A 22,360-nucleotide genomic window follows, 5' to 3' on the forward strand; every position below is an offset into this window, starting at 1 on the left:
GCCTACTCACAGTTCATAACAGAGACTGAATTAAAAAGTTACTCTCCATCTCTTGAACTTGGCTCAGTGCTATGACACATGAGCATGTGCTGTATGTAGCTCTCTGTCAGGATGGATGGTGAAGGCACATAAAATGTGCCGTGTTCCTTATATTTCATGATGATGGATTTAACTGAACTCTGGGGGATGTTCAATGCCTTGGAAAATTTGTTTGTACCATCCCCTGACTAATACTTTCAGTAACCTTTTCTCTGAGTTTCTTGGAGTGTTCTTTTGTCTTTATGGTGTAATGGCAGCCAGGAATACTGATTAACCAGTGACTGGACCTCCCGGACACAGGTGTGTTTATACTACAGTCACGTGAGACACATTCAGTGCACTCAGGTGATCCACATTTTACTAATTGTCAGACTAGCACCAATTGGCTGGACTCCGTTGAAACAGGTCTGTCACTTTAATCCTAAAATACACATTAAAGTAGCACATATGCAGCAGAGTCATTTTGAATTGGAGAAACTTCCTAAGACCATTTTCTTTTGTGGAATAAATGATTGTAACTAATAGCTTTTTTGGCTGCACCTGTTGTCCAGCTTTCCTTTCCTGAGAGGTAAGAAAGTCTGTTATAGGTAATTGGAATTAGAGCTCATTTTACAGTGTTAGAATGAACAAAACTTGTAAATTGTGGGGTTTATTTGTAAAGCAAAAATGGAAGGATTGTTAAAGAGCTAAAAGAGAGAAAAGGTCCTGGATTCACAGAGAAAGAGGAAGATATAAAAAGTAAACAGCAGGAAACTTGGAGGGAGAACTTTTTCCATTCTCTCTTTCCCCCTCCCTGCATTTTTCTCCTCTTTGTGAATGGTGAGAATGGAGCTGACTCTGTTTTGAAGCTGGCCTCAGGTCACTAACTCAAACCATACCATGTCCAAGCGCCAACTGGAGGCTGGAGATCATTATGAGAGGCTGCAGAACCTCCAGATGCCTTGCAGGTGAAACAGGTGGTCTGCCTCCCTCCCTTCAGATGTCCCCTCACTTCTTCAAGTGAGGTGAAAGTTTGCTAATGAGGAAACTTCTGTGGAGGAAATGGTGATATAGAGATGAAAAGGAAAGGGGGACAGGAAAGTGAGAAAGGAGAATGAGGCATCTGGTGGAAGAAAATTGAAGTTTTCTGATCCTCTTGGACAAAATATGATGAAGGGAGGGAGGAAATCAGGGAGATTCAATGTCAACAAGTGGAGATCAAGAAATAAGAAGTGTATCATGAATTACAAGTGCCTTTCATTTCATTCCGATGACCCCCGAAGTGAAATATTTTCTCCATTGTTATGAATATAAACAGAGTTGGATAGAGCTCATGTTGCTGTTCATGTTTAGCAGAGATGGATGCCTAAGTGGATGGGTCATCAGGTCCAGATGTGAACAACTCTCTTACACAACACAACAGGCATGACTACTTCTGATCGATGAGAGATTCAAACTCTTGGATGATTTTCTTATTTACTGCAGGTTCCAACCATCAACTTTCACTTTATTACAACATGCTGTTTGGAAGGAGAATGAGAACAAGGATGAAGAGTTTGGATGAAGAGTTTTTTTTTTTTTTTCAAAAGATCATTGATAGGATAAAAGATAGATGGCATTTAAAGGTATACTATGTAGAATTTGCACACTGAGATGTCTACAATCACTTCCAAAAGTGACTACTCTGATTTTATGCATAAACTGTGCTATGAAAAAGTATTTCCCCACTTTCTGATTTCTTATATTTCTGACATTTCTCATACTAGAATGTTTCAGATCATCAAAAAAATTTAATGTTAGACAAAGATTACCCAGGTAAATTAAAAAATGCAGTTTTAAATGGTAATTCTATTTACTAATGGAAACAAAGCCATCCAAACTTATCTGGCCTTAGATAAAGAATTTCTTGCCACCTTCTTAAGTCATGAATAAACTGTGATTAACCACATTTTTGGAAAGCTGAGTTCAATTTTCCAAGCCGCACCCAGGCCTTATTACTGCCAGACCTGTTGAATCAAGAAATCACTTAAATAGAACCTGTCTGACTAAATGAAGTAGGCTAAAAGATCTCAAAAACAACACATCATGCCGTGATCTAAAGAAATTCATGAACAGATGAAAGAAAAATAAAGTCATTGACATCTATCAGTCTGAAAAGGGTTACAAAGCCATCTCAAAGGTGAACTGTCATGAGAGCCATTATCCACAAATGGAGAAAACTTGGAACCATGTTGAATCTTCCCAGGAGGGGCAGGCCTGCCAAAATTACTCCAAGAACTCATCAGTGTTCATGATTCAACAATAACAAAAGGCAAAAATGCCATCCATGGGAGAGTTACTAGGTGAAAGCCACTGCTGACTTAAAAGAACACAAAGTCTCATCTCACATTTGCCAAAAAACATCTTGATGATCACCAAGACTTTTGAGAAAATATTTGGTGGAATGACCAGACAAAAGTTGAACTTTTTGGATAAAAAAAGACTACTCCTATTTTATACATATACGAACTAACACAACATTTCACAGTAGTGGTAGTGTGGTGGTCTGGGGCTGCTTTGCTGCTTCAAGACCTGGGCATCTTGCCATAATTGATGGAACCATGAATTCTGCTCTCTACTAGAAAGTCCTGAAGGGGAATGTCCGGCCATCAGTTCATGACCTCAAGTTCAAGTACTCTTGGGTTATCCAGCAGGACAATGATCCCAAACCCACCAGCAAGTCCATCTCTGAGTGGCTTTAAAAAACAAAACAAAATGAAAGACAGTCAAAGTCCAGACTTAAATTTGAATAAGATGCTCTGGCATGACTTCTAGGCTGTTCATGCTCGAAAACCATCCAGTATGGCTGATATTAAAAAAAGAAGAGTGGGCCAAAATTCCTCCACAGAGATGTAAAAGACTCATCGCCAGTTATTGCAACTGCTTGCAGGTGTTGCCACCAAGAGTGGCACAACCAGTTATTAGGTTTAGTGGTCAATTACTTTTTCACACAGGTGATGATCTGAAATGTTTTGGTGTGACAAATATGCAAAGAAAAATAAAGAAATCAGGAAGGCAGCAAATACTTTTTTTGCAGTGCTGCATTGTTCAAGAGCTTACATAACCTCAGACATATCCAACAGAAATTCTTCATGACAGACACTTAAGGAGCTACAGTCTTTTGGCTTTAGTTAGCTCTGTTCCTGAAACCACAAGTCTCCACTTGGTCATGTAACCTCTATATTTGTGACATGGTGTTGTTGTCCAGTTAATGGCCCAATGTGAAAATAGGACAATATACACAGCCACATACAGTGTTAATCCATGGCAGCAGTGGGTTCTGTTCTTGTTGAAACACTGACAGTGGGATCCCTCTCTCTGTTTCACTAATTCAAAGTAATAAGAGTGTGACGTCTTGTGATTAAAAAGGTTATTGGTCACACATGTTCTTCCTCTGGGATAACGAACAGCAGGCTGAGGTTAAAAAAGTGAAAGGATGTGACGGCTGGACATCTGCACCATGAGAATCTTTCAATTGGTTGAATTGTGATGAAGCTCTTGCTGTTTCTGACTTTCTCCTTCCTCCTAACCTAAATCTTTCTTGTTTTCTTTTTTCTCTCCTCAGACACTGAACCTCCGTGGATTCAGTGCCCTGCTGACATCGTTGCAGAGACGGATGAGCGGCGTGGCATCGCCAGTGTCAGCTGGGACGTCCCAACTGCCACCGACAACTCTAAGGAAGAGGTTTGAAACTTCACTAAACAAAGCTTACGGAAGTAGTAACTCCTGCTATTGTTAGCACACATTATATATTTTTCCTTTCTTTAGGATATTTGGGGCCTTTAATGCTTTTATTTGAGAGCACATTTGATAGAGTAGGAAATCAACAAAAGAGAGGATGAAAATTACACGCAGAAAAAGAGCCGCAGGTTGGTTTTGAACCTTGGCTGTGTGCTTGGGGGACTTACAGTCTCAATATCTGGGGTGCAGCCAGTCCCCCATCTTTTCTTCAAATACCGAAAAATGATGAAAAATCAAAGATGAACGTCATTTGGATTTTTGAAAGCTGTGAAAACTGAAATTGAAATTCTTTTACTTTTAAAGTCTCTGTAAAGTGTTTAAAAAAAAACTGTATTTGAGGTTTGTTGTATGAAAGGCTACTGTGTTATGAACCACCAGTCCAAATTTAGTCATGAAAAACATCTCTAAGTTTATAAACTAAGCTTCATAATCATGAAAAATGAGGCAGTATTTATGTCAGTTGAATGAGCTGATGCCAAACCCACTCACAAGAAATAAGATCCTCTTGAATCTTGTCACATCCTATTTGAAACTGTCTGAACTCATTTCACTTGGATCCTTTTATTCTGTCTTAAATGACAGACATTGGCCAGACAGACCATGGAACAGTACATGTGCTAATAAACTTGTTATAGTGAGTCATTTTTGTAGCACCTATCTCCAATTACCTATGCACTTTAAAAAATGATTGTTTGTTTTTAACTTATTGTTGTAATCTGTCTCTGCATTGTATTGTTGATGTGTGCTGCTGACATCTTGCCCAGCTCACCCTTGCGAAAGAGATCTCAATCTCAGTGGGTCTTTATCTGGTTAAATAAAGGTTCAATAAAATAATTTTAAAAAAAGAGAAGGTAACATGCAATGTGAACTAGAAGAACACTAAATACTACTATTGAGTTATAGATAATAATTAACAAAATCATGTATTTAATGATAGAATGTAGCAAAAAACTCCTTCACCTAGGTCTCGTCTTTATTTAGCTCTTCATATTTTCACATCTTCCTCTCCTCTAGGTGGCACTGCAGGTGAAGCCAGTCTACACTCCCCCTGCACTGTTCCCCATCGGAAAAGAAATCATCATCTATACAGCTACAGATCGCTCAGGGAACCAGGCCAACTGCTCTTTCACTGTCACGGTCATCGGTAAGTTCATCCCTCTTAAGATTAAATCAACACAGTGGAGTATTCTGCATACAGACCTCAGTGTGAGTCAATTTAGTGACAAATAGTAGTGACAAATAGTAGAAGCAGAGAAAGGAAAAGACTCTTCATACTGTGGATTTTTAGATCTATATTGAATGAACATAATATTGTTTACAGAATTCTATAAATACTGGAGGTATAAAAAAACTTTTCTGGACTGAAAAATAGGAGAATTGTGGTAATGTCCATAGTATCAAGAGATATGACAAGCATGCCAGTATTCCCAGCTGTCTTTTCTTATACAAAGCACCCAGATAACTTCAAAATGAGTTGAGGTGTTCCTCTGCAACAGCTACATCAGCTCTGTAGTGTTTCTATTCTTTTGTCTCATTAGTCTCATCACAAATGCTGGTGAAAGTACACACATATGGATGACTTTATACATGGTTTTAAGGACTGAAGTTGCACCCATACTCCCCACAGTGCTGGTGCATTCACAGTTATGGTTTGATGTGTTTAACTGAACTCTTACCAGCCTAAACTGCAAACGTTGCTTTGTCGTCTACATCAGATCTGATTTAAAGAAACAAAAACATCCCCAAGGAGGTGCTAGACCAAGCAGTCAGCATTTTAATTTGAATATAAAGCGACAAATTCACAGCTTAAACAAATGCTACTCCACCGCCTGCCTCAGTTGCAGATTTCCTCCTTCATTTGACGTAAAACTGATTTAATTGAGGAGTTTGTCCGCCCCCCAGCAGGTGCCAAACTGTGTTACTGCAGAGAGAGAAAAACAGGGGTGTCCCGTGTCAACCGCTCAGTAATCACAGCAGTCAGGGGGAAAACCTCAAGCATGGTAGCCGTGAACATTTCCATATGTTATTATGTCGGTGGAACGTTGTGGGTTTTTATTAGAGACATGTGTTTAACCGGTGCCCTCTGACACTCTGCATCTAAAAGTCCAATCACAGGCTAAAACGTTGCTCTTTTCTTTTAGTATTTCTTTCTTCCAGTCTTTGGAGTGATTGGTTGTTTTGCACCACATCCTAAAAGCCTGATTCTGGTATTTTTATTGGTGTTAAATATGCAGTTCTATTGCATGTTTCCATCTGTTTCGGCAGAATTACACCTCTTGTTAACAACCTTACATCTCCTCTCAGATACGGAGCCCCCTGTGATTGACAGATGCAGGTCCCCGCCCACTGTCCAGGCCACAGACGCAGAGACGACGGCGGTCGTTTGGGAGGTGCCGCAGTTTTCCGACAACTCAGGTATGTCTGGATGGTCTTTTTCTCCTGTGTTCCACTCCACCCTCTTTCTCCTCCGCTGTTGATGATGATGGTTAAACAGGATATTTCCGTTAGGTGACTGGAAAAAGGGGATCAGAGGAGGGCTTTTACGTGAGTGAATAATGGTGAGAAACATGGGACGTATGGTGCAACAGTGACAGGATGGGTTGTAATTATGTGCTTGAAAGCTTCACTTGTGTGTCTGTGTCTTTAAGAGCGATAGAGAGAGAAAAAGAAAGCAGTGGATGGATGAAGTTTTTAAGAGTCTGTTAATGTCATTAATGTAAAAACAGATGGGGAGCAGGTGTTTTTGCAATAAAATGTGTGAGTTTGCACCAATGCCATCAACTTTCACGTAATAATTTGTATAATAATGTGAGTACTTGACTCATATGGGAGTTAAATGTTTTTAAATTACCTGTCAAATCTTTATTTAATGAATCAGAGTGACCGCAATGCTTGATAGATCAGGATATTAATCACTGTCAAGCCAAGGTGAAACAAAAGAATTACACTCATGAGGGAAATATTCATTTAGTTCCACATTTACAGATTGAGTAGAGGTAATCAGCATCTGAAACAGCATAACTGCAGTATATAACAGCTAAAAGTCGTTTTTCCTGCTGTAGATTAATGTCTTTAAACCATTAATACAGCTGAATCACAAGTAAAACTCCTGATGTAAAAGATGAAATGCTGACGTCCTAAAAATGTCTTTAAGTGATTACCCCTTTGATTCTTTTTAACTGCTTTTTTTTGATTGATGTCATTTTTTTAAGTAAAGGTAGTCATGGGAGAATAAAAAATATGTTGTCTACTTTAACAAAGGAGAAATTTGTGGAAGAAGATGATTATATCCATCCTCTTTACCCATAACTGTGTACTTTTCATAGAGTAGCTGTTATAAATGCCAAGTAAATCTAGTGCAGTGCTTCTCAACTGGTCTAGCCTCAGGATCCATCACCAAGCATGACACCAGGATTACAATTTTGGACGTGCCCACGTAATTCTGGCCTTAGATGTTTCTTTGAAACATTTAGCGTACAGTAGACAACCTTTTGTTTTCGCGCAGACTACTCATCAGTCATATGTGAATTTATTACCTGGCACAAGTAAAGCATGCAGCTATTATTACTTTATGCAAAAAATATGATCCCTTTTATTTTCTGCTATGCTAAATAAAATTTCAGAACACTTTATTAACTTTATAAAAACACTTGATGATGAGGATAAATGATTTAATAGAAGGAGGAAGAGAGAGAAAAAGAGAGAGCATTGATTAAAAAAAAAAAGGGCAGCACACCATGCTGTCTGAGATTATATCAACAGAAACAGTTTGATTATGTTTTTAAGACAATTTAGATACAATCTCATCAGACAGGAACATTCAGCACTTAAATCTTTTCTGTTTGGTTTGGTTGGTTGTTGTCTCATCATTATTACAGTTCAACACAAACCTGACGCAACAGCTAGAATGCTTCACATATTCATTGTGTGGATATATTTCACATTTAGCTGCAAAACTTCCCACACAAAGCATCTGGAAAGGGCAGGTAATTGCACAAGTGTTCGGTCTTTCACATTCACTATGGGCTAAAACAAGTCAAAATAAGGTAGTTGAGTGACAAGACAAAGTAAGGGAGTTGCCATGCACAGCACCAGTAGTAATCTGAGCTCAACAGGCTGGTGCTGCCATAGTTTATGAACAAAGGAGCTTGTTGGTGGATAAAACGTATGCCTAGGCCAGTTAGGAGAAAAGCTGTCCCTTGCTCTTTGTTTCATAAAGAAATGTGGTCCAGTTCTTTTTGTAATTAAGTGGTGCAAAGACAAGTGATAGTTAACACACTGATCATACATTTTAGAAAGACATGACAAAACCAAACGAAAGGGAAATGATTTATAGGTAACTGGTGGTGATGATTTACAAAGAAGAAAGGCTTTAGATGTAAAGAGAGAGACAGTAAGTGAGTCAGATTTATGTATAAGTTAAAAATAAATGTATGCATACATATACAGCGCTTAACAAATTTATTAGACCACCTGTCATATTTGTCTCAGAGACCATCCAGCGTCATGAAGTGCTTTACTGACTCTTTCATTTTCATTGAGCTCTTGACATTTTACCATTTTGAACAGGAATGAGGAATTTCAAACTGAATTCACCTTTTTATACACAAATTTAAGCCGGCTCACTGGGCTTCTCTGAGAAATCAGAAATGAATCAAGCATAACATTCAACCACTACAACTCATTTTTCTGTTCAGGAATGCAAGTAAATAACTATAATTTGACATATTAATCAAGAAATAATAATGTGCTTCACTATTTTTTCAGTTTTTTTGTAAATCAGTAAATTTGAAAATTCATGGATAAAAACAATAATTATATTTTAGTATTAAAAATATCATTTGGGTTAAAGAGCTTCATGTTACACATGCTACATGTTGGTGTATTAACCATTGTAGAAACATAAAAAATGATTTGGGAATTACCAATGCTGTTAATTTAGGGCAGCTGTGGCATAACCCTTACTTTAGGTGGTGGTCTAATAAATTTGTTAAGCACTGTAAGTATGAGAAATACATTAATAATATAAATAATAACACCTTCCAGTTCAAGTGGGGCTTTGCTCCAGTGTCAGTTTATGAGTTACCTAACAAAAATAGATTAAAAAAAAATCCTTCTTTCCCTTTCTATTCTTTGCCCATATTTCATTTTTTAGCTGTTTTTTTCTTTTCTTTTCTTTTCACCCAATTTCTGTTTTTCTTTTGTAGTTGATTGATGTTGAAGTACTCTACTTCCGTCGCCCCAAAACCAACTAAATTGTGTTCCAGATCTGATAAAACTGACACTGTAATATAGCTACATCTAGAGCTCAACAATATCTGCTCACTTTTTTGGCAGCACTGGCTCCAGAGGCCAGTGCTCCAGAGCCAAAACCCCCATAGACATTTGATAAAATCCTTATTACAGTGCTTTTAAATGCATGAACCAAGCTAACCAGCTCCCTAAGTACTCACGACCATACAGCATTTGACTCGGTGCAAAAACGGCATTCAAAAATACAGAAAAAGTCAAACTAATTTTTTTTACAAGGAAGAAGGAACTACGTATCCCACAATCCATTGCAGTTCATTTTATTTGTTGTAATTTATAGCTTTTCAAGCTTTCAGTCATGTATTTACCTCTTTTCTACCCTTATCTTTATTGTAGTGATATATTTGAAATGATAATGTTGTATTATATCGTTGTTTGAGTATTTATTGCTTCATACTGTGGTGGCCTGTACAGTCGATAGTCTTTGTTTGCTGGCTCAGTAGACAATTCCATGGTAACTGGAGACTCCACTAATCAGAGACATTGCTGTGACACTCAAGGGTTGTAGGTATTGTTGTATTTTTAGCAAATAACTTCTATTTTTCTTAAAATGAGGTTGATATCTTGCAAAATTTTGTCTTCTACAGGAGCATAAACCACTAGTGTAGCTCATGGTAAGGCTTACTAGGATACGTCTGATTAAATGACTAATAATCAGATCTGCTATGAAAAAAATGAATGGAATTATTGCTTCAAGAGTAACACTGTTGAACCCTATTGCTACACTCTCCTAGCACAGCTAAACTCCACCTGTAGCTTCTGCCTCATTCTACTAAAATGATGCTGATTGGTCAGGTCTGTTTTCAGACCTAGCACCAACAATTCAGAATGTAGCTTTACACGATGGATCAGCCTGATGACAGACATGGATTCTGGCCAATCCATCTGCTCTGCATGGTTAGAGAGGCCCCAGTCCGATCCCAATGCATTCATACTTTAAAAAAAAAATAGTGTCTGAAAGCATCAGGTTCCATTTAGAAGCACAAAAGCCAGCATGCCTCACCAGCCCTTAGTCAAGGGCCTTATTTAAGAAAGAATGCATGAGAACCAAAGTTAAAAGCACAATGCTTGATGAAGTACGACAGTATATTCCATTTGTGTGCATACTGCATACAGAGTACATATAGTGTAAGGTTGCTGCAGTGGTCATTGTAGCAGAGACAAACAACTTGCAATTTGGCATAGAGTGAATAACTTCTATCCAGTGCACCGTTTGGAGAGGCTGTTTGGAGGATTCGACATGCACCTTGTTAGTCTTTGTTTGCAGCATTAGTCCCTCTGCTACTCTCACTATATCGATGCTTAGCAACTCTGCCTGGTCTGTTATAAAGGAGAGCATCAAGGCCGCTAAATCTGCTAGCTTTGGCACGCTCTCTCCTTAGCTGTACCCAAACAGTCTTAGTGGTGACAGACAACAAACCAGACTGCAGTCCACAGCCAGGGACGTGTAATTCACTGGCTCTGTCTCCACACTCACACAGGCGTAGAAATGCAGGTCAGATATATGTTCACGTGTACAGAAACGTCTGCAAGCATGGACGCCGGCATAAACACAGGTCTTAAATGGGACGTCCCTGCGTGCTTATTACCCACCTGTCTGCAGAGGTACACCCCCATCAAACGCACACACAAATCTTACACACACTGTAATAACAGGCCTCTGCGGCTGCTCCAGGGCCACACGACGTCAGCCCAGCACTGCTTCGACGTCAGTGTTTTGTTTTTCCAGGCCCACACCCTGATGCCAGAGCTAAATATAGCTGCCACTCAATAGACATGCACATAAACACACTTACAAACACACACACAGGCTATATATAAGTGTAGACTCTAGACTCCTGCAGGCCAGACCTGTGTCAGGCCTGTTTAAAAGGAGGAGGTGGACCAGAGTTAAACTAAAGGTCACTCCATTTTTCACCTTCTTCTCTCCCTCTTTTATCTAGTCCGTGTCTCACACTCACAGTGCAGGTGTTTCACACGTGCAAACTTACTCTCACACACTTCTCTCAGCACCGCTGTCTCTCCCAAGCCTCCATCCATCACTTTCTTCTCATGCAGGCCAACCAGACTGAAGAAATTTTCCCTCTTCAGTCTCAGGAGATGGATTTCTCTACAGCAGTGTGATGCCCAGACCCATCACTCCCATGTCATCGTATTGTTGTTTAACACAACTTTTGTGGTTTAGTCAGAGTGACTCATTTAGTCCTGGAAAAAGATTCAAGGCTAACACTGCCCCCTGCAGGAGAGGCTGAGTAAATATTTAAAGCAACACATTCAAGCTTGGAAATTAAGGTTTTTCTTGAGGTAAATATGAAGGAAAACCACAATCTTAACAGCTATAAATCCTGCAGATTTCTTTTGGACAATTTCTTAAGTTTTATTACTTGTACTTGGATGGATGTCAACCTGGACTTTTGCTTAAGATCCCCTGAATTTGAATCTTTCAGAAATATATGATATTTTATATTTTTTCCCATGCATCACTTAATGTTTATCACTCAAACTCTTGTAATGTTTATGTCTGTGTCAGGTGGTCGTCTCACAGTGACCAGCAGCCACCCTCCAGGCTCTCAGTTTCCAGTAGGAGAGACTCTGGTCCAGTACACAGCGACTGATGCTGCAGGGAACAGCCGTACATGCAACCTCACCATCACCGTGCAAGGTACTGTTAGAATGGGTTTCTTTAGACACGATCAGAAATGTACTGTGGTCTTATTTTTAAAGATATCTGGCTGTGGTTTGAGTATAGCTCCATAAATGATGTTTTTGAAGTTTTTGCCGCATCTGTAATTCCTTGTGCACCTCTGAACATCAACTGAAAATCTTGAAAAATTGACATGAGGAAAAACAGAATTTTGAAGCAGATAATAGTGCATGTAAGAGTATGCAAGAATGTAAAGAAATACCCTGATGCCCTCATAAAATTATGGTACTTTAATTTTAACTGTGACAGTCTCTACCAACATTTTAAAGCTTTTGTGGATTAATTTGTTTTTCAATACCTTAATAAGTGTCTATTGCTTTGTTTCAAGGAACGACCTGCGATCAGCCATACAAACCTGTCAATGGAGAGTTCATCTGTTCAGAAGGAGAAGATGGTGTGAACTGTACTCTTCACTGTAAAGAGGGCTACAGCCTCACTCAGGATGCTGTCCACAGCTACTTTTGTGCCTACAATGGCATCTGGGAGCCGCCGTACTCTGCAGACAGACCCGATTGCTCCTGTATGTTTAGCACAGATGCACAAATACCTGTGAATGTACACAACTCTGGGATGCATGGAATTGACACTCCTAACATGAGTATTGGCTGCCAGGATCAAAAGGAAAAGATATTTGATGTGCATAAATCTGAAGAAAACTCTCTGTTCTTTCTTTTTTAGTGAACCGTATTGCAAACAATGGTTTGAAGCCATTTGAGATGCTGTTTAAAGCGTCTCGCTGTGATGATGTGGACTTGGTCAAGTCGTTTACTGGAGAGTTTAACTCCAGACTTGAAGGCATGGTAAGGACAGATATTTACAACATGTATCATTTCTATTTACGCTCATATGAAACTGATTCAGGGGGTGTTTGCCGGTTAAAAATGTGAAATGAAACCCTTATGGACCAAGGAATATTTGTCCTGAGGTCCCATTGGTCTGAACAGTAAAAAAATTACAAAATCTTTATTTGCGTTAAAAAAAACATCAGTAGTTGTGTGACAGGAGAGAAACATGCATGCCAATATTGATTAGACAAATCCAAAAATAAAAAGTACAGCTAAAATGCTGTTCTACTGCAGTTTCTACTGTACAACATATTCACACATTTTTAATTGATCCGTTTTATTTTATTTGTTCTTTGCTGTTTTGTTGAAACTGGGTATTATGATACATTTAAATGGACCCAGGACTTGTGCTAATAGCACCCTACCCAGACCAAATTAAGCAAAATGAAATGGTCCCAGACTCAGTTATGTCTTAGTCTGAGGTTCTGTTTGACCTGGGATGCCCTCTACAATGACTTTAAATAAACACAGGTCAATTCTATGATAAATTAGGAAGCCAAATTGTAGGTTTGAGGGCCTTGAATACGTTTTGTGGTGTCTGAAATGTGACGTATATGGGAAAATGCACAAATCTATCAATTTTTTATTGTCTTATTTGTCATTTATTGTCCTAAAAGTTTACGTTGCTTTCCTTTTTCTCCTTCCTGACAGCTTCCCAATATCTGCAGCAGTGATGATGTCATCTGCAAGCTGGAAGTGATGTCACAAGGTCACTGTCTGGAGTACAACTACGACTATGAGAATGGATTTTCCATTGGTAATATTAACACATACAAAAAATCCCAATAAACTTCCAGCCTTTTAGATAGAGTGTAGCCTCTTATTTTCCCTTCTCTAATGTTTAACAGCACCAGGAGGCTGGAGCAACAACTGGGGTCCTCAGGGTGCTCAGGATTATGCATACTTTGAGACTGGTTTCGCCGCAGGCAGTCGGCATCTCGCCAGACGGCAGCAGGACGGCAGCATGCAGCCTCACCCACGCTCAAAAAGGCACCGCAAAATCACAGGACCAACCAGAGACCAAAAAATCCAGATCTTTTTCAACATCACAGGTATGTTACTTTCTTTTTCAACTTTATCTCCATTTAAATACATCATTCACCATCAGTTATCAGTCCGTTAAACTCAGTCCATTCTCCCAGCAAGCATACCTCTGCCTATATCGAGGAACGACTCAATTGAAGTGGCCAATCAGAAGAGACTCCTGCGCACCCTGGAGCAACTGACCAATCGTCTGAAGCGTACGCTGGCCAAACAGCCACTGTCTAGTTTTCATGTTTCCTCTGAGATGATTGTATCTGATCCTAAATCTCTGGAGAGTAAGAAGGCATTTCTGTCCTGCCGGCCGGGGTCGGTGCTAAAGGGGCGGATGTGCGGTAAGTTTGTGGGGATTTTAGGAATTTGAACCCAGTTCTGTCAAAAGTATGAATAACTCAATTTATTACACTATGATATGTACAAAAATGTATGATATGTTTGTAAAAGCATGTTTACTGTATATTGTTTTATGTTGACTTCCTCTAATTTTGCTGTTGCAGTCCAATGTCCAGTGGGAACGTACTTCTCCCTGGAGCATAACGAGTGTGCGAGCTGCTGGCTCGGCTCCTTCCAGGACCAGGAGGGTCAGCTCGAGTGTAAGTCCTGCCCAGAGGGAACCTCCACGGCCTACCTGCATTCCCGCAGCATCTCTGAGTGCAAAGGTAACGCTCAGAGCTCACATTCAGACCTTATACTTACTGATTTTACTTTGCTGATTAATTCTGTTTAAGATTCTAAAATCTTAAACGTCTTGTCTGATGGCCAAAAAGCACCATTTTGGTCTCAACTTTCTTCCACATGACTATCGAGTCTCACACATGCCTTTTAGCAAACTCTATTCATGATTTAATGTGAGTTGTCTTCAACAGTTGCTTTCTCCTAACCACTTTCCTATAAAGCCTTGACTTGTGAAGAACCTGGGCAACAGCCGTTGTATTCAGAGTCTCTCCCATCGCAGCTGCTGAAGCTTGTAACTCCTTAAGAGTAGTCATAGGTGTCTTGGTGGCCTCTCTCAGTAGTGTCTTTCTTGCACAGTCACATGTGCCATTTCTTGATGATGGATTAACCTGAACTCAGGGGGATGTTCAGTGCCTTTGAAATTTGTTTGTATCCAACCCCTGACTTAATCTTTTCAATAATCTTTCTCTGAGTTGTTTGGAGTGTTCTTTTGTCTTCATGGTGTAATGGTAGCCAGGAGTACTGAGTTGACCTCCCAGACGCAGGTGTCTTTATACTACATTCATTTGAGACAAATTCACTGCACTCTGGTGATCCCCATTTCACTAATTTTGAGACTACTAAAAATATAAACCATGATTGATTTATAAAATCAATTAAAGGGTAAAACATCCGAGGGGATGAATATTTTTAATAGGCACTGTGTGTAGTTTTTACCTGGTTACAAAACAGATGCCTCTCTTTTGGCTTACAAAAGCAAACAAGAGCAATTTATTTTGAAAAGAAACAACTTTAGCAGGCAACAGGACAAAATAAGCATAGATCAGACTTTGAAATTAATAAATTATATTTCACAGAGCTGTTGTTTTTTTGTCATTTACTTTCTGTGTCTGACTATAGCTCATGAATCAAATGTCAGTTCTGATTTTCTTTGGTCTCATTCACTGTTAAACGTAGTCCTGTAGACCTAAAAAAGAAGCACATAACATTAATTGAAATTAATTATTAATACAAAAAAAGAGTAAAACTTTAAGAAAAAATATTTGGATAAAAATTTACATTTGAGTGTCGTATATCAATGTGCTTTTAGGACAGTGTAAGCCTGGCAGTCACTCTCTTAACGGCTTGGAGATCTGTGAGTCGTGCCCACTGGGTCACTTCCAGCCAGGTTATGGCGCCAGAGAGTGTCTCGTCTGTCCGGATGAAACATCAACCGTCACAAGGGGAGCTGTGGAGGAGGAGGAGTGTGGAGGTACTGCTGTGTATGATTCATGAAGCATTTGTCATTATGAAGTTCTTACATATGCACCTAGGTAATTATTCCAGCCTGTGAGCAAAAAAATTTTTTTTCAATCATATCAGAAATTCCTTCTTACAGATTTTATAAAAGTGCCTTTTATGTTACATAATAAATCTGGATCAAATATAACTTACAGGTTCACTGTTGACTTGGATTTTTAAACCAGGAAACATTTTTCTGAACATTTTTGGGACATTCTGGCATCAATATCTTCATTTCTCTCCTTTAGTGCCCTGTTCTTCAGGTCATTTCTCCCGCACTGGTCTGGTTCCCTGTTATCCTTGTCCCAGAGATTACTACCAACCTGAACAAGGTCGCTCTTACTGCCTCTCCTGCCCTTTCTATGGAACCACCACTGTTACTGGGGCAACCACCATACAGCACTGCTCCAGTAAGTGAAAGAACCAAACCATTTTAAGACTGAGCAGTGTCGTAGTCCTTGCTCTTGGTAGGAAATATGCAGTAGAACAGTATATCAGCATCTTGACTTGTGTGATGCAATCATCAAATTCCTGGTGCTAAATAATGAAATTGTGAGGAATACACCATTACTACGTGAGTAGAGTTGATAAGCCAGAGGATGAAAGCAGGGTAACATCAGACTTAGGTAAAAAAACAAGTTAATGAGTAAAAGATGATAAGAGGTAAAATCTAGATCCAACTATGGAGAATAAATGAAAATAAACTTAAAATTCAATGTTTTTATGTATAGTACCAAACTGAACTGTTTTGATTACATGAATAAATTAAAAAAAGGTCTAATAAATAACAAAATCAAACTCAGAACAGCAGAGGATATATAAAACATAAATAAACAGAATCCCAAAACTTTCCTTTATGGTTTTTTTTTTGGAAGCTTTGTAAATCCTGGTGTGTCTTCTGGAAGGACTCCTTTGTTGTTAGCGACTGAATCAACATTGTTTCATAAAACGACACCGTCATCGTTTGTTCCACCACTCGCTCCAGTGTAAATTCTCGCTGATGAAAAGGCGATGACAGAGCAGATTTTCACACAGCACAGTTTTATTTTAACACCACTGTGCTGTGTTGAGTTGTGTTGGCATGTAAAAATGAATTATGTCAAATTCTACAGGACAGGCCAAGTGGAGTCAGAGCTGTTCAGTGTTAGCTGTGCCGCGTGACAGCTTTCCTAAAGTTTCAAATCTTTCTGCGCTTGTGTGGTGTCTGATCTGAACTCAGACAGTGGAAAAGGACTTGCAGCACGGGATCAGCCGGGAAATGGAAATAATTTGACTTTTATTGCTCTACTGCAGGATGGAAATGAATAACAGTGCATGCCTAAGTGTGGGAAAAGACTTTTGTTCAGACCATCACAACCGCCTCACAGACTAGTGGAGAGGGGAAAGATCCTTGCCGTGTTTTTCCGACTTGTCTTTGCTTCCATATTTTCTCTGGGTGTCACTCTCAGGTTTTGGCTCCAGTTTCCTTCCTAAAGAGGAGAGTGTGACTGCGGCTCCAGAGGTGCAAGTCCATGAAGACTACCAAGCAAGCAGCCAGGTCAGTATTTGTCCTGTGTTAAGTCACATTTGGTCTCATTGAAGCCCTGAGCAGACATGCTCCTATATGCTCAGGTTATTCTGCTTATTTTAGAACAACTAAATGTTTTATTTGATTTGGGTACTAGTTTGTCTGCTCAAAAATGTTATTAATGAACTAAGCACATAATAAGGCAATATTCAACTTAAACTCATACCAGAGAAAGATTTATTTCTTCATCTGTTCAGCTATCACAGCTTTTAAAACTCAAATTACATCATATCTATTGTGTAATGAAATAAATAATGCCAACAACACTGGAAAGAAAAACGTTGTTGGACGGACATAAAGCATTCAAAAATGATGTAATGCATAACATTTGAATAACAGAACATCAACTGAGCGACTGTGTGGACTGAGATTAACCAGAGGTTTTCACGGTTTGTGTAATCAGTTAATCTGATTGGATGTTCCTGCAGGTTTTCCACGAGTGCTTTCTGAATCCCTGTCAGAATAAAGGGACGTGTGAGGAGGTTGGGGCTGGATATGTGTGCACCTGCATGCCTGGATTCACAGGTAAACCACCGATCAAAACTTAAAATGTTTGTTTAACACATATGATCCAGGGCCATGTCCAGGCTTTTTTGACTGGAGTAAAAGAGGAGTGGCCTGAGGTTTAGACCCATACACAATTAAAAGAATAGTATTCATCATATCTACTCTAACTTTTAACATTAAAGTACAAGCAAGACATTATGTTCTGGTGTTTTAGTTCAGTGGCATCACATTAATCCTCCTAACTTGCCTGTAAATCCAAAGCCAGAATTTATAGTAAAAAAATTAAATCAGCTATAATGAGTGCAAAGGAAGCTATTAGCTGCCAGTGAGAACATAGTCTTTCCTGTCTCTGTCAAGGCGAATAATTAATCATAGTTCAGATTGAAGATTTTAAGGAGGCTGTGCAACCCCTGGTCATCACAAGAAAAATAAGATGATAATTAGTGTTTTGTAGGCTGTTTGTCATATCACTGTGATGCCATTAAGATGCTTGTGTTAGCAGATAAACATTCTAACCATGGCTGGTTTACCTCTGACTCTTCTAGTGTAACGAATATTTGTTAATCTCTCCGTTATATGTCTCCCAGGTGCAAAGTGTGAGGTTGACATTGATGAGTGCGACTCTGCTCCATGTCAGAATGGAGGCCTTTGTAAGGATGGGATGGGAGACTTCCAGTGTCAGTGCAAGTCTGGCTTTGTAGGTAAGTGACAAGAAAAGACACTGCAAAAAAGACAATGAAAAATGAGAGGGAGAGACGAAAACAAAAAATGAGGATTATGGATTGCGTCAGTGGTTAAAACCAGATGTTTCTTTGTATGTGCTGTCATGGGAAAATCAAAATTGTAGCATGTGCAAAAAGTTGCTGGTGTATAAGCTTGTCTTCTCTATGCTTCTCTGCTCAGATGACATGATTTTGGTCACTAACAATGTTCTTCTCTTTTGTCTCAGGTTCTCTGTGTGAGGCTGAGGTAAACGAGTGTCTCTCCTCCCCCTGTCTGAATGAAGGCGTATGTGTGGACGAGGTCAACAAGTTTAGCTGCAGCTGTGCAGACGGTTTCACAGGTTAGACAACAGGACAGTGGGACATTTTTATCATAGACTTAAGATTAAGGCAACAATCAAAGATAATTATTCAAGAAGTTCCTCCAGTTGTCAATGAACCTCTCAAAACCACCACAGAGTACTGGATATTCACATAGCTACAGTTTATAAAAGCATGTAAGTATGGAAGAGACTCACATGTTTATATTTTCCTTTTGTTTGTAACTGTTCTAAGGATCTCGCTGTGAGCTAGAAATAAACGAGTGCCTCTCCAACCCGTGTCTGAATGGAGGCGTGTGTGAGGACTTGACGGGCGGCTACACCTGCAACTGTGCCGTTGGCTTCTCGGGAGATCGCTGCGAGGTCAACATTGATGAATGTTACAGCTCCCCCTGTCTGAATGGAGGCTCATGTCTGGATGCTATCAACAACTACAGGTATTGAAGATTCTAATGGGAGGAGGGAACTTTGGTATTCTTACCAGATAGTATATGTGCTATGCAGTCAGTCAATTAATGTTCCTTCCATGGTTCCAGCAAGTTAAAAGTCTTATGGCATCAAGATTCAGCTTTAGGATGAAAGCAGGGTTTGTATCATCTTTCTGAGGCTAGAGAAGAGCTTTGTGTCCTTCTTGGGATACAGGTGGGCTTTCTGCAGCATTCCTGTCTGGACGACATCAAAGACAGGAAAGAACTCAACCAGCCAATAGCTGACTGCACTAAAACTTAAGCTAAAGCTGGAGCTCAAGGCACACAGTGGAAGGCAGCTGGTCGTCTGCTGATGTAAGGTCTCATCCTAGCAGAGAGGAGAATGTGTCCTGGGATAATGAGTCTCAGTGTTTATGACTCTTTATTTGATCAGTTTCCTCCAAAACTACAAAAACGGGTCTCTGCAAGTTTGCTAGGCCTGAGTCTTGTTTCCACATGGCTGATTCCCAACAATTCCTTGATTCCTGTTGTTGTGATGTTGTAATGCCTCCTTTTAAGTGTTGTCCTCCCCTCCACCCAGGTGTCAGTGTGTGGAGGGTTTCCGTGGTCGTATGTGTGAGGTGGATGTGGACGAGTGCGATCCAAACCCCTGTGTGAACGGAGCCAGCTGTCTGGATGGTCTGGGCTCCTACATGTGCCGATGCCTCCCTGGGTTCAACGGAACCAGGTGTGAGACAGGTACTATAGGACAGATGACACATCTCCATGGCAACTCTAGCAGGAGTTAAACAAGGTTCTGTTGAACCTGGTTTGAGATTTTTCCTTTAGCACAGACACAGTGTGCTCTTATTGGTGGCTCCTAATTGTGAGTTGTTAAACCCTCTGGTATCACTGCAGTTTTTCAATGTCATGGCCATTAAGAACAGAATATCCCCTTCTCAAAGCATTCAGCATACTTTTTCAGGTAAAATCTTTCATTTAACTTTAGTCCAGAACAAAACTTATAAATAGTTAAACATTTACAGGATTTTAACCCTTTGATGCCAGTTTGATTACATTTCACATGAAGAGTATTTTGTGAAAAAAGTCCAACGATTAAAAAAAAAAAAAATTCTATATGATATACTAAATGGGAAACCCATGGCTTATAAGGGTTGATAATCTTAAATGAAATAAAATATTTCAAAATAAAGTAGATGCAAAACAACAATAGATATGTAAAAAATAGAATAAAAAAATTAGGAATGCATAAACTTAAATCAGTGAATAATGGATAAAACCTAGTTTAAGAACAAGAAAAATTCAGACCAAAGCTGTAAAATTATCCCCAAATCAAAAACCAGACTGAAAAACTTTGTCTTCAGTTTACTTTTAGATGTGCATAGACAAAGACCAGAAGGTTTACTCTAAATTATCCAGTGTTTAATTCCTCCAGATGCCTGAAGTTTATCATATCTCTATTATTTTCTGTTTAAAAAAATTCCCCTTTTTCATGCAGTGGATTATTAGTGATTAAAGTCAGGAAAATAGCTTTCATGGGTTTATAAATGCATAAATGCTTTTTCATCCCTTTAGAGATGTCTTCAGCCTTTAACCTGGACTTTGAGGTGTCTGGTATCCATGGTTACGTCATGATGGATGGAGTAATGCCAGCACTGACAGAGATCACTTGCACGTTTTGGATGAAATCTTCAGACACTACAAATTATGGCACCCCTGTGTCCTACGCTGTGGAAGGGAGTGACAATGCTTTCCTTCTCATCGACTACAACGGGTCAGCGACAGAAAAACTATAATGAGCATTATAATAACCAGAATGTGAGAAAAAAAAATTTTTCTTTCTTTATTAAATCGTATATGACTTTTTCCTCAGCTGGGTTCTGTATGTAAACGGTAAGGAGCGTATCACAGACTGTCCTGCGGTAAACACAGGTCTGTGGTACCACATCGGGGTCTCATGGAGGAGCTGGGACGGAGACTGGAGGATCTACATCAACGGGAAGCCATCAGACGGAGGAAAAGGCCTGTCAGTGGGCACCACCATCCCAGGTGTAGTGCAATCCTCTACCTGATCCCCTCTCTGCTTGATCACCATATTGCCTGAGTTTCTGTAGACAATGAGCTGTGGTTAACCTCTGTTGTCCTGTAGGAGGCGGAGCTCTGGTGTTAGGTCAGGATCAGGATCAGAGGGGTGAGGGCTTCAACCCTGTTGAATCATTTGTCGGCTCCATTAGTCAGCTCAACATCTGGGATCGAGTTCTCACACCTCAGCAGGTACAATTAGTCACTGGTGGTTCAGTCACATGCCTCATGGAGTCTTTTTTTTAACCATCCTCCTCTTCTTCTTCATATAATGTCTTTAGATCAAAGTTCTGTCCAGCAGCTGCCCGGCCTCACATGTGACCCACAGAGGGAATGTACTGGCCTGGCCAGACTTTCTCAATGGGGTCGTAGGACGAGTCAGAGTCAACCACAACAGCATCTTCTGTGCTGGTATGAGAGTCATGTTTACACCTTATTCTACCTTAAATTATAAACTATGAAAATAAAATTTAAGGCATAATCTTCAAAATCAACCCACAGTTATTGTATTGTATTTCTTTTAGACGTTCAAAGAAAGTTGTCAGATTTTAACTGCTGTATTCTCTTATATTCCTTATTTTTCTGATGAAAACCGTCACAGATGCCTTAAAATGGCTGTTTGTCATTAATGTATTTTTTTAATAGATAACCCTTAAAAAGATCAGTGTTTTAAAATAAAGAATTTCTCTTTGCGATATTAGATAAAAGTGGATTTTTGTGTACATGTGAGACAGTGTGTCATAAATCATCAAGTGGATAAGGGTTTAACCAAACAAATTCTTTCTAAAATAGGATCAGTACAAGTTTGATAAGTAACAGAGAAAACTATAGTAATGCACACAGGACTGATGTCGTTGAACGCTCATATTTTAGACGAACAGTAAATGAAACAGTTAAACTTTCAGAGTGTAAATGAAAATGTAGGTGTAGTTTATTTTGGAGCCAGAGAACAACCACTCACTGGCACCTCATTCATAAAAGTTGCGTGGAAACCAGTGCAGTTTTTGATATAGAAATCATCTTATGACATGGTCCATGAGTGATTAATGAAACATGCATATCTAGCCAATCACATAAGGA

At 39.4% G+C, this 22,360-nt stretch overlaps 1 protein-coding gene across 3 annotated transcripts in view; it reads left to right on the forward strand.

The window, feature by feature from the left end:
* svep1 (sushi, von Willebrand factor type A, EGF and pentraxin domain containing 1) overlaps positions 1-22,360 on the forward strand; it is a 160,987-nt gene that overhangs the window by 98,967 nt on the left and 39,660 nt on the right. For all 3 annotated transcript variants that reach the window (XM_041779332.1, XM_041779331.1, XM_041779333.1), the window contains 22 exons: positions 3,623-3,741; positions 4,813-4,942; positions 6,103-6,213; positions 11,639-11,770; positions 12,141-12,332; positions 12,491-12,612; positions 13,309-13,414; positions 13,506-13,709; positions 13,800-14,033; positions 14,196-14,357; positions 15,464-15,625; positions 15,903-16,064; positions 17,103-17,191; positions 17,650-17,746; positions 18,316-18,429; positions 18,678-18,791; positions 19,006-19,207; positions 19,779-19,936; positions 20,774-20,972; positions 21,072-21,247; positions 21,348-21,472; positions 21,562-21,691. In XM_041779332.1, coding sequence (XP_041635266.1) covers positions 3,623-3,741; positions 4,813-4,942; positions 6,103-6,213; positions 11,639-11,770; positions 12,141-12,332; positions 12,491-12,612; positions 13,309-13,414; positions 13,506-13,709; positions 13,800-14,033; positions 14,196-14,357; positions 15,464-15,625; positions 15,903-16,064; positions 17,103-17,191; positions 17,650-17,746; positions 18,316-18,429; positions 18,678-18,791; positions 19,006-19,207; positions 19,779-19,936; positions 20,774-20,972; positions 21,072-21,247; positions 21,348-21,472; positions 21,562-21,691 — 3,240 coding nt within the window. The remainder of the gene's footprint in view (positions 1-3,622; positions 3,742-4,812; positions 4,943-6,102; positions 6,214-11,638; positions 11,771-12,140; positions 12,333-12,490; positions 12,613-13,308; positions 13,415-13,505; positions 13,710-13,799; positions 14,034-14,195; positions 14,358-15,463; positions 15,626-15,902; positions 16,065-17,102; positions 17,192-17,649; positions 17,747-18,315; positions 18,430-18,677; positions 18,792-19,005; positions 19,208-19,778; positions 19,937-20,773; positions 20,973-21,071; positions 21,248-21,347; positions 21,473-21,561; positions 21,692-22,360) is intronic.

This window comes from Cheilinus undulatus, linkage group 22, assembly GCF_018320785.1.
Source record: "Cheilinus undulatus linkage group 22, ASM1832078v1, whole genome shotgun sequence".
Lineage (NCBI taxonomy): Eukaryota > Metazoa > Chordata > Actinopteri > Labriformes > Labridae > Cheilinus > Cheilinus undulatus.